The sequence below is a fragment of the Scyliorhinus canicula genome, chromosome 30, assembly GCF_902713615.1.
Source record: "Scyliorhinus canicula chromosome 30, sScyCan1.1, whole genome shotgun sequence".
NCBI classification, from domain to species: Eukaryota; Metazoa; Chordata; class Chondrichthyes; order Carcharhiniformes; family Scyliorhinidae; genus Scyliorhinus; species Scyliorhinus canicula.
Window position 1 is genome coordinate 14,469,218 of NC_052175.1, and position 12,640 is coordinate 14,481,857.

The 12,640-nt window shown below is 50.0% G+C and overlaps 1 protein-coding gene across 1 annotated transcript in view; it reads left to right on the forward strand.

Annotated features, from left to right (window-relative positions):
* Positions 1-12,640, forward strand: part of ash1l (ash1 (absent, small, or homeotic)-like (Drosophila)) — a 248,737-nt gene that overhangs the window by 190,452 nt on the left and 45,645 nt on the right. The window contains exons 11-14 of the mRNA XM_038787101.1: positions 2,001-2,171; positions 5,591-5,752; positions 6,610-6,704; positions 10,179-10,336. Of these exons, the coding sequence (XP_038643029.1) occupies positions 2,001-2,171; positions 5,591-5,752; positions 6,610-6,704; positions 10,179-10,336 (586 nt within the window). The remainder of the gene's footprint in view (positions 1-2,000; positions 2,172-5,590; positions 5,753-6,609; positions 6,705-10,178; positions 10,337-12,640) is intronic.

Here is a 12,640-nt window from a genome sequence, read left to right on the forward strand (position 1 = left end):
CCCCCCCCCCCCCCCCCCCCCCCCCCCCCCCCCAACCACCACCGCCACGTCCTACACTCATTGGACCCACAACATTAATTTCTCTGCTCTCTCCACGATCGAACTATGATTGAATGTTCCATTCAGTTTGAGGGAGTGAAGGGTGGGTCCCGGACTAGAATAGTATTTTAATTAAATAAAGGATAATATGAAAGCAGAAGTGCAGCAGGAAGCCATTCAGCCCATCGAGTCTGCACCGACCCTCTGAAAGAACACCTTACTTAAGCCCACTCCCCCGCCCTATCCCTGTAATCCCACCTAACATAAGGGGCAAAATTTATCTTGGCCAATCCACTTAACCTTGGATTCCATGGGGAAATGAAAAAATGAAAATCGCTTATTGTCACAAGTGGGCTTCAAATGAAGTTACTGTGAAACGCCCCTAGTCGCCACATTCCGGCGCCTGCTCGGGGAGGCTGGTACGGGAATTGAACCGTGCGGCTGGCCTGCTTTCAAAGCCAGCGATTTAGCCCCGTGCTAAACCAGATCCACCATACATGGTAAACTTTTTTTTTTAAAAAGCTGAAGATCGTATCAAACTTAAAGAAAAAGCATGTAAGTGCACAAAGGTGGGTGGGAGTTCAGATGATTGGGCAGAATAGCAAGAACAGAGAATTAATACGGAGGGAGAAATTAGAGTATGAGAGAAAGCTAGCTGGAAATAGAAAAGCGCACAGTACAGGTTTCTGTAGGTATTTGAAGAAAGAGTTAACAGAGTGTTGGCCCTATAGAAAGTAAGTCTGGGTAATTAATCAGGGACAATAAGATGAATTGAAGGGGCATTTTGCATCGGTCCTCACTATAGAGGATGCAAGTAACATCCCAGAAATAGCTGTAAATCGGGCGATGGGAGGGAGGGCAGAACTCGGAATAACACAATCGGCAGGGAACTGGTACTGGGCAAATAGTTGGAGGTGCGGGCTGCCAGATCTCAAGGGCGACTTCATCAAAGGGCTTTAAAGAAGTGCTTGTGAGATAGTGATGGGCGGGGGGAGGTAACCCCAAAGGGGTTAATTTAGCCCAGTGGGCTAAACAGCTGGCTTGCAATGCAGAGCAAGGCCAGCAGCACGGTTCAATCCCGTACCAGCCTCCCCGAACAGGCGCCGGAATGTGGCGATGAGGGGCTTTTCACAGTAACTTCATTGAAGCCGACTTGTGACCATAAGCGATTATTATTATTAATTTCAAAGATGCGCTGGGGAATCCCCCTCAGAACTTTGCAGCGAAGCATTTGGCACATCAACTGCCCAGAAGGGCTAACTTGCTCTGGGCTATTGCCCAGCGCTGTGAACAATCCGAAAATATAATTTTAGATCGCAGACTTTGGATGCATTCGACAGGGTTACACCCAGTAGTTACTCAGAAAAGGTTAGAAGGATTGAAATCTGTTCTAACCTCTGGGTAACTATTCTCAAGACCCAGTCCCTCCCCCATGGAGTTTCCCCCACCCCCAACTTCCAATCTTTCTCTCTTTCCCTCCCCCAGTAAAATCCTCGAGTCTTCTCCTTTCCCTGGTCTGTCAGTTTCAATGAGGCCTTTAATCTTACCTGGTTTACGGCGGCCAATGCCGGAAGCAAAGGCAGTGTGTCCTCCTTCAGTCCAACTCTGCTGGACTGCGGCGCTGGGCTTTGGTGATAGCCGAGCCGCCCGGATCCTGCCGAGCCTGAGGCGGAAGGTCGGGCGATCCAGACCCGGAAGAAATGTGTGGCAACGCAACGCTGACTGTGAGCTGTCAATGTAATGGGAGCGTCGCCCAGAGTGCCACTTCGGGCGGATGGTGTGAGCAGATAGTTCAGTAACCGAGGCCTCATGGCTGATTCCCACACTGTCCTGGGGTAGTATTCACACACAGGAACCGGAGAGCTGGAAGGAGCAGGAACTCTGGGTGGCTTTGCACCTCTATCCTGAGACACTGAACCTCTTGGCTCAGCTGATTGGTGAGGCAGATTGCAGTTGTGTAGCGCCTGGGGCAAATCATCAAACTGCACGTTTTCATTTTCGATTCTCTCCATGTCTGCTGTAGGTCGGTCAATGGTGTTTACAGAATTGGACTGTTTGCTTTGAAAGATGTAAATGCTGGGACTGAACTGACGTATGACTACAACTTCCATGCATTCAACCTGGAAAAGCAGGTAAGGAGGAGATGCTGGAGTACAGCAGCCCTTCTAATCATCCAGACGATACAATACCATACTGCCCTGTGTGTAAAACCAGATTCCCGACACGGTGCAGGCCCCACGGTTCCCCAACAATACCGTACACCCCTGTGTGTAAAATCATCAAAAACCAGATTCCCCACACGGTGCAGGCCCCACGGTTCCCCAACAATACCGTACTCCCCTGTGTGTAAAATCATCAAAAACCAGATTCCCGACACGGAGCAGGTCCCACGGTTCCCCAACAATACCGTACTCCCCTGTGTGTGTGTAAAATCATCAAAAACCAGATTCCCCACACGGAGCAGGCCCCACGGTTCCCCAACAATACCGTACTCCCCTGTGTGTAAAATCATCAAAAACCAGATCCCCGACACGGTGCAGGCCCCACTGTTCCCCAACAATACCGTACTCCCCTGTGTGTAAAATCATCAAAAACCAGATTCCCCACACGGTGCCGGCCCCACGGTTCCCCAACAATACCGTACTCCCCTGTGTGTGAAATCATCAAAAACCAGATTCCCGACACGGAGCAGGCCCCACGGTTCCCCAACAATACCGTACTCCCCTGTGTGTAAAATCATCAAAAACCAGATTCCCGACACGGTGCAGGCCCCACGGTTCCCCAACAATACCGTACTCCCCTGTGTGTAAAATCATCAAAAACCAGATCCCCGACACGGTGCAGGTCCCACGGTTCCCCAACAATACCGTACTCCCCTGTGTGTAAAATCATCAAAAACCAGATCCCCGACACGGTGCAGGTCCCACGGTTCCCCAACAATACCGTACTCCCCTGTGTGTGTGTAAAATCATCAAAAACCAGATTCCCCACACGGTGCAGGCAGCACGGTTCCCCAACAATACCGTACTCCCCTGTGTGTGTATAAAATCATCAAAAACCAGATTCCCCACACGGAGCAGGCCCCACGGTTCCCCAACAATACCGTACTCCCCTGTGTGTAAAATCATCAAAAACCAGATCCCCCACACGGTGCAGGCCCCACGGTTCCCCAACAATACCGTACTCCCCTGTGTGTAAAATCATCAAAAACCAGATCCCCCACACGGAGCAGGCCCCACGGTTCCCCAACAATACCGTACTCCCCTGTGTGTGAAATCATCAAAAACCAGATCCCCCACACGGAGCAGGCCCCACGGTTCCCCAACAATACCGTACTCCCCGTGTGTAAAATCATCAAAAACCAGATTCCCCACCCGGTGCAGGCCCCACGGTTCCCCAACAATACCGTACTCCCCTGTGTGTGTGTAAAATCATCAAAAACCAGATTCCCCACACGGTGCAGGTCCCACGGTTCCCCAACAATACCGTACTCCCCTGTGTGTAAAATCATCAAAAACCAGATCCCCGACACGGAGCAGGCCCCACGGTTCCCCAACAATACCGGACTCCCCTGTGTGTAAAATCATCAAAAACCAGATTCCCCACACGGAGCAGGCCCCACGGTTCCCCAACAATACCGTACTCCCCTGTGTGTGTGTAAAATCATCAAAAACCAGATTCCCCACACGGAGCAGGCCCCACGGTTCCCCAACAATCTGTCAGTTTGCACAATAACACAGCGGTTTTCTACTTTCATTCGGTTACAATGCGCACACTTTCTGAAATAACTGGGAACACCACTTTCACAGCAAGAACATGGGGTTGAGCCCTGTCTCAAATGATACCACCTATTCATCACCAAACACTACACCGTGAGTGCACAGTACGGAGTTAATAATGTAGGGCAGTAATCATTTTCTGAACATGCATCTTAATGTTACTGGAAACGTTGCTGCTGTTTAGACTGCATCAATTAAATTTGCTCCTATACATTTGATGGGAACAGTGTAGTGGGAGCTTTACTCTGTATCTAACCCCGTGCTGTATCTGTCCTGGGAGTGTTGATGGGGACAGTGTAGAAGGAGCTTTACTCTGTATCTAACCCCGTGCTGTACCTGTCCTGGGAGTGTTTGATGGGGACAGTGTAGCGGGAGCTTTACCCTGTATCTAACCCCGTGCTGTACCTGTCCTGGGAGTGTTTGATGGGGACAGTGTAGAGGGAGCTTTACTCTGTATCTAACCCCGTGCTGTACCAGTCCTGGGAGTGTTTGATGGGGACAGTGTAGAGGGAGCTTTACTCTGTATCTAACCCCGTGCTGTACCTGTCCTGGGAGTGTTGGATGGGGACAGTGTAGAGGGAGCTTTACTCTGTATCGAACCCCGTGCTGTACCTGTCCTGGGAGTGTTTGATGGGGACAGTGTAGCGGGAGCTTTACCCTGTATCTAACCCCGTGCTGTACCTGTCCTGGGAGTGTTTGATGGGGACAGTGTAGAGGGAGCTTTACTCTGTATCTAACCCCGTGCTGTACCAGTCCTGGGAGTGTTTGATGGGGACAGTGTAGAGGGAGCTTTACTCTGTATCTAACCCCGTGCTGTACCTGTCCTGGGAGTGTTGGATGGGGACAGTGTAGAGGGAGCTTTACTCTGTATCGAACCCCGTGCTGTACCTGTCCTGGGAGTGTTTGATGGGGACAGTGTAGAAGGAGCTTTACTCTGTATCTAACCCCGTGCTGTACCTGTCCTGGGAGTGTTTGATGGGGACAGTGTAGAGGGAGCTTTACTCTGTATCTAACCCCGTGCTGTACCTGTCCTGGGAGTGCTTGATGGGGACAGTGTAGAGGGAGCTTTACTCTGTATCTAACCCCGTGCTGTACCTGTCCTGGGAGTGTTTGATGGGGACAGTGTAGAGGGAGCTTTACTCTGTATCGAACCCCGTGCTGTACCTGTCCTGGGAGTGTTTGATGGGGACAGTGTAGAGGGAGCTTTACTCTGTATCTAACCCCGTGATGTACCTGTCCTGGGAGTGTTTGATGGGGACAGTGTAGAGGGAGCTTTACTCTGTATCTAACCCCGTGCTGTACCTGTCCTGGGAGTGTTGGATGGGGACAGTGTAGGTTGTTTAGTCGGGAGGTTCATTTGTGTGTGGAATCTATTCTGCCTTTGTGAATCAATCTGATGAAGCTCTACCTACAGTGGATATGGTTTGTTGATAGATTAGAGTAGGTCAGAAAGAAATCACGTCCACCGCGCTGAACTGCACTGATGGTACAGCACGTCGGCAATTTAGTTAAGATGATCGGTTTGTCCTCTGGTACTCTGGCCTTTGTTAGAAAGTGCTTTGGAATTGTTGAAGCAGGCAGCGCTGTGAAAGCCTGGAATTGAACATTTCACATTCTTCCCCCAATGGAATTTCCCGGCCAGTCGGACATGTGTGAACAGCACAAACAGGAGATCCGCCCGGCAGGCTGGGTTTGGAGAGTGACGTGACCTGGCCATGGCTTTGAAACGTGGCCTGTTTATTTATTTTTTTTGTTTGTTTTGTGTGTTGCAGCAACTTTGTAAATGCGGAGCTGAGAAATGTCGGGGCATCATCGGAGGGCGCAGCCAGAGGATGAATGGATTGCTGAGCAAAAATGGCCAGCAGGCAAACGGACAGAAGAAGCCAGGCAGGTTGAAGGAGAAGAGGAAATCCAAGCACAGATTAAAGAAAAGGGTGAGTACTGTGGCAGAGCCTTTAGCTGAGGGGAAGGGAAATCAACAGGGGGTGCCCTTTCTCCATGTTGAACGCTCTTCCAGACCGTTGACGATTACTACGGTTGTCCTGTTCAAAGTCTCGTTGGACCTGAGGGTATAGTCCCAGTGGGCGGCCCGGTAGCACAGTGGTTAGCACGGTTGCTTCACAGCGCCAGGGACCCAGGTTCGATTCCCGGCTTGGGTCGCTGTCTGGGCAGAGTCTGAAATCCGCTCTTAAGTGTGATAATATTGGAAAACGCCCTTCGCCGAGACTGGGGGGCTGTTAAAGCATTGCTCCTCTGGTGCCTTTGTTGGCCGGTGGGAGTGCATGTCTTTATTTTCTGTGCACTGACTCCTGTTCGAGCGCACTCTTGGCTAACTCCTCCCATGAGCCGTGGCAGCAACGTTAGGGCACATTGTATCCGGGAGTGGTTCCCTCCTCCCACACCCGCACCTACCTGCAGGGGGGCACTGCATAATGGTCCGGAGCAGGAATTCTGATTGGCATTCCCGCTCCCAATCACCACTCCTTAACCGGGCGACAGCGAGGCCAGAAGCAACCTGAGCTGAGATAGAGTAACCGAGCACGGACTGCCAGCCAGGGGCGGTTATCCAGGGCCATCCTGTCTTGCCCAGGGTCTGGTGTCTTCCCCAGGGTCTGGTGTCTTGCCCAGGGTCTGGTGTCTTCCCTCTGGACAATCCCAGGAGAGCTGTGTGATCGTTGTATCTTAGATACCCATCACCTGCAGTTGAAATGTACCAGTGACTTAAGGGATGTCAATAATTAATGCGTGCTACTGGAAGTGGATCAACCATTCCTGTTGTGTTACCTGACAGAGAGGGCATGTGACAGAGGAGCCAAGTGAAAATGTCAACAACCCTGCCAAGCTGAGCCAACCACACCAAATGAAGCCCATGTCCAACAGGGAGAGGTAAGGCACACAGTCTATCACCAAAGTCACACCTCTGCCTGGGGAATGCTTGCTTCATATCATTGTCCACCAATTAGTGGCTGGGTACGACAGAATGGGAGTGTTGCTGTTAAAAGGACAAGCTGTCGAAGCTTTTCATCTTGCACTCATCAGGACAAATGCAAAATGTCCGAGGGAGGAAACAATTTATACCGCCACGAGGAAAGGATGCTGATTGGTTGGCAGGCTGGGTGTCTCTGCCAATAGTTCCCTGATGCATTCTCCATGGCAACGCCTTGACTAACCAAAAGTAGACGCCCAACCAATCTCCTGCAGTATAAATTGTTGCGTGCGCACGTGGACACACACACAGTCGTTGGCGAGCGTCCAGCTCGCGATGGCAGTCGGAAGCTCCTTGAGCGAGGGGAAATTGAGTAATCCAGTCAGGATCTCGAGTCGCCCTTCCGTCTCTTCTCCCCACCCACACCTCCCTTCATTTTTGCAGCTATCTGGAAGCTGCAATGGTCACTGAGCGATCCTATGGATACCAGCTATCCTTCCAGTACATGGCCACATTGCCCCAGTGCTTCCTGTCCCTGGACTGTGTACATCCTCCTGTATGGTGCGGGCGCACTCCAGTACATGGCACATTGCCCCAGTGCTTCCTGTCCCTGGACTGTGTACATCTCCTGTATGGTCGAGTCCCTGGACTGTGTACATCCCTCCTGTATGTCGGGCTCACTCCAGTACATGGCCACATTGCCCCAGTGCTTCCTGTCCCTGGACTGTGTACATCCTCCTGTATGGTCGGGCTCACTCCAGTACACACATTGGGTAAAGAGTTGCTCCAACCTGCCAGTTTTTTTACAATATTTTTTTTCTCCTTTTTCACATTTTCTCCCAAATTTACACCCAACAATAAACAACAATCAGTAATGAATGTAATGTCAATCCCCATATCAATAACAACGATCCGACCCTCCCACCAAACCCCAGACATTAGCCGCATGTTCACACAAACAAATGACAAACAGGAATCACCCATAGTCACCATTAACACATTAACACCACACGTCCCTCTCCCCCCTCCAGCCCCTGCCCCCGCCTATGTTCGATGTGATCCAATTCTCGAAAGTGCATATGAATATGCCATGAATTGTAGAACCCCTCCATCCTTCCCCTCAGTTCAAACTTAACCTTCTCAAGGGTCAAGAATTCCAACAGGTCCCCCCGCCACGCCAGGGCACAGGGTGGAGAGGCTGATCTCCACCCTAACAGGATCCGCATTCGGGCGATCAACGAGGCGAAGGCTGCAACATCTGCCTCTGCGCCCGTTTCCAACCCTGGCTGGTCCGACACCCCGAATATGGCCTCCCGGGGGCCCGGGTTCAGTTTCACATGCACCACTTTAGAAATGACCCTAATCACCTCCTTCCAGTAATCCTCCAGCTTTGGACAGGACAAAACATATGAATGTGATTTGCGGGCTCTCCCTTACACCCCCCCCCCCCCCCCCCCCCCCCCCCCCCAACCCCGCGCAACATTCACACACATCCTCTACCCCCTCAAAGAGCCGGCTCATCCTCGCCCTTGTAAGGCGCGCTCTATACACCACCTTCAGCTGTATCAGCCCAGCCTCGTGCACGAGGTGGAGGCGTTCACCCTCCGGAGCACCTCACACCAGAACCCCTCCTCCATACCCTCTCCCAACTCCTCTTCTCACTTTGGCTTGATCCCTTATAGTGGCATCTTCTCCTCCTCCAAAATAGCCCCGTAAAACACCGATTGCTACCCCCCTTCTCCAGTCCCCCTGTCATCAGCACCTCCTCCAACAACGTGGAAGCCAACTCTACTGGGAAGCTCTATCTCCTTTCTGACATCAGCGAGTTAGTTAGCAGCTTCAGACTCGGATCCACGGGGAGAATCATCTTTTGTCCTGTCTACAGTCCCCCTTGACCTTCCTCGCCACTGAGTTGGGCGATTCCACCCCTTGGGTGGTTTTTGGGTTGGTCGGGAACCGGAGCATCCTGACCCGAAGGCCGTGTTTCATGGCTGCCTGCGAGCGTTCGCTGGAGTGAGGGGGTTTCACAATACTGCAGAACAAACGCGCAGCTCAGGCTGGGTGTGCCGCTGGTCGACTGGCCAGTCTCGCAACGTGGCCTGCTCATGTCCGCAAAAGTTGTCCTGTTCTCTGTAATTCACAACACACACACAAGATGCTGTCAACTGCAAAAACAAAACACTGACTTTCCTAGCTATAAGTGGGTGCTGTATGATCGGGGAGGGGGGGGTGGGGTGGGTTTGAGGCAACAGAAGAGTTGAGCTTTTGGATCAGCCCCAGTTTGAGACCGCGGTGTTGAAGCTGTGTGGTACTCTGGTTAAGGCCAGACCCTTGACTGCTTTCACCTTCAGTCACCAAAGTAGAGAACCACAGAGCTGATGGCTCAAGTCTGAGAGCCGGGGTGTGAGTAGCCAGGGCAGACTGACCATATAGGTAATTTCCTGAGTTCCCCATTCTACAGCAACGTGAGAAATCCCTGCCCCTTTCAAGAGAGGGAGACGAGGTATTAAATACACCGGCCATTTCGGTGTTCCTCCACCCCTTTTACATCCCCCTCTATCCCCCCTGAAACTTTCTAAATGCTGGAATGTTTGGCTGCCAATCCTGTCCTTCCCTCAACCAAGTCTCTGTAATGGCAGCATCATCATAGTTCCAAGTACGAATCCAAGCTCTAAGTTCATCTGCCTTACCTGTTATACTTCTTGCATTAAAACATATCCACTTCAGGCCACCAGTCCCGCTGTTTTCAGCAACATCTCCCTGTCTGCTCTTCCTCAGAGCCATACTGGCCCTATTCCCCAGCTCTCCCTCAATTTTTCCACTTCCGACCTATTGCTCCGGTATCCACCCTCCTGCCATACTGGTTTCAAGCCACCCGTGTGACACAAGGGAGAACTAGTTCATGGGATCTTGTTATTAAATTGGAACAGTTAAAGGGGGGAATTTATTAAGGGTGAGACATAGATTACTGCAGCTGTGTGGGGTTTTTATGTTTATAGTTGATAAAAATGCCTACTGTGTGTGTTTGTAAAAATGTTAACTAAATTCGTAGAATAAAGCTTGTTTTTGATTAAAAGTGCTTACGGCCACTTTGTGTTCACCGTAAGCAAAATCAGTTGTGGGTCAGGTGAACTCCATGACATACTCTGGAGTTTTCTGAACCCTGGCCCATAACATCGTGTAATTCTTTATCACATGGCAACGCACTTCCTGTGAAGCGCAGTGGCTTGTCTCTGCACGGAAAGGCCCCACAAAAGATGGCCGAGCTTTGAATGTCCCACCGCGCACTCTTGGACAGGCTGCCTGTTTTTGCACGTCAAGAGGTACGCTTCGAGGGGGCCACACTCTTGCCTGTTTGTTTGTTTTTTTTTAAGGTGGTCGCGCACACCGTTTCCAAGGCCGGCCTCTCACTTTCTGTCTTTCCACCTGCGCAGGAATTTTGTGCTGAAACATCATGTGTTTCTAGTCCGAAACTGGGAGAAGATGCGTCAGAAACAAGAGGAGGCAAAGCAGGAGAACGACAACAGTCAGTCTGTGTCGCTGTACGCCCGCTGGAACGGCATTTGCCGGGACGATGGCAACATCAAATCTGGTACAGAGAAAGAATGAGTTTTCTTGGTGAGGGGGGGCACCGAGAGAGGGGAGACTTTCTTGCTGGATGATGAATGGTACCATGATGGGTCCGTGCGTGCACGGTCACAGCTTGTGCTCTTTGTATTGGAAAAACAGGGTAGCGCTGATTTCTGTGGGTGTTGCGATGGGATCTTTCTCCTCTGGGGCCTATGCTGAAATCCAGCAGTTAACCCCTGTGGTGCGTGCCTCCTTTCGCTAGGACGCGCCAGCCCTCCAGTGAATTTAGGGTGAGGGGGGGTCTAAATCTGGCTGCTAGTGGGAAGGGTTCCACGATTCAGGAGGGCCAGCAAGGCAGCCCCTCAACCTTCACATAAAGTAGAATTCCCTGGTGCAATTACTGCTGGAGGACAGACCATTTCGCTACTCTTGGCTCCCAAATATCACTCCGATTAGTTAAAGCATAAATAATCGCGTTAAACATACCTTCATTCAGGGCTGGCATTGTCCCTTGACCAGTGTGTGAATGGCAGTGTAAATATGTGTGTGTGAGTGTAGATTGTGTGTGTGTGTGAGTGTAGATTGTGTATTGAGTGAGTGTAGATTGTGTGTGAGTAGATTGTGTGTTGAGTGAGTGTAGATGTGTGTGAGTAGATTGTGTGTTGAGTGAGTGTAGATGTGTGAGTGTAGATTGTGTTGAGTGAGTGTAGATGTGTGTGAGCAGATTGTGTGTTGAGAGTGAGTGAGTGTAGATGTGTGTGAGTAGATTGTGTGTTGAGTGAGTGTAGATGTGTGAGTGTAGATTGTGTGTTGAGTGAGTGTAGATGTGTGAGTGTAGATTGTGTGTTGAGTGAGTGTAGATGTGTGAGTGTAGATTGTGTGTTGAGTGAGTGTAGATGTGTGTGAGTAGATTGTGTGTTGAGTGTGAGTGTGTGTAGATGTGTGTGAGTAGATTGTGTGTTGAGTGTGAGTGAGTGTAGATGTGTGAGTGTAGATTGTGTGTTGAGTGTGAGTGAGTGTAGATGTGTGTGAGTAGATTGTGTGTTGAATGTAGATTGTGTGTTGAGTGTAGATGTGTGTGTGTGTAGATGTGTGTTGAGTGAGTAGATGTGTGTGTATGTGAGTAGATGTATGCGAGTGTAGATTGTGTGTTGAGTGTAGATTGTGTGTTGAGTGTAGATTGTGTGTTGAGTGTAGATTGTGTGTTGAGTGTAGATTGTGTGTTGAGTGTAGATTGTGTGTTGTGTAGATTGTGTGTTGAGTGTAGATTGTGTGTTGAGTGTAGATTGTGTGTTGAGTGTAGATTGTGTGTTGAGTGTAGATTGTGTGTTGAGTGTAGATTGTGTGTTGAGTGTAGATTGTGTGTTGAGTGTAGATTGTGTGTTGAGTGTAGATTGTGTGTTGAGTGTAGATTGTGTGTTGAGTGTAGATTGTGTGTTGTGTAGATTGTGTGTTGAGTGTAGATTGTGTGTTGAGTGTAGATTGTGTGTTGAGTGTAGATTGTGTGTTGAGTGTAGATTGTGTGTTGAGTGTAGAGAGTGTGTTGAGTAGATTGTGTGTTTATAGATGTGTGTGTATGAGTAGATGTGTGTGTGTAGATTGTGTGTGTATGAGTGTAGATGTGTGTGTGTGTAGATGTGTGTGTGTAGATTGTGTGTTGTGTGAGTGTAGGTTGAGTGTGTGTAGATGTGTGTGAATGAGTGTAGATGTGTGTGTGTTGAGTGTAGAGTATGTGTGTAGATGTGTGTGTGTGCTCGTGTGTCACTGCAGTATGAATAATTGAGACACAATTGTGAGATCCCTCTTTCCCTCCCTGTGGAACATGGTTCAGTCCCTCGGTGACCAGGTGTAGGTGGTTACTGAACAATGAGGCTGAAACAAGGCCCTGCCTCGGAATGCGGCTTTCTGGAGCTGAATTTGAGAGTCATTTTGTTTTTAAGAAGTGAAATCAATGTCAGACAAGCTGGCAGCTATGAGGCGAATTCTGGGTTATTTCTGCACGATCTGCTCCGGCGCAGACTGTAACAATGCCATCTGCTGGGAAAATCTGACACATTTTGCCCGTGCGTTTGTTTCTCTTCCATCCACCCCTGACATTGCTCCGAAGCTGCTTATCCTGGCTTGAAGATATCTTTCCAGATTTGGCGATGTTCCTGCCATATCTTTCTAAAATAAGTTTAGACTACCCAATTCTTTCTTCCCCCAATTAAGGGACAATTTAGCATGGCCAGTCCGCCTTCCCTGCACATATTTTTGGGTTGTGGGGGGAGAGACCCACGCAGACACGGGGAGAATGTGCAAACTCCAAACGGACAGTGACCCGGGG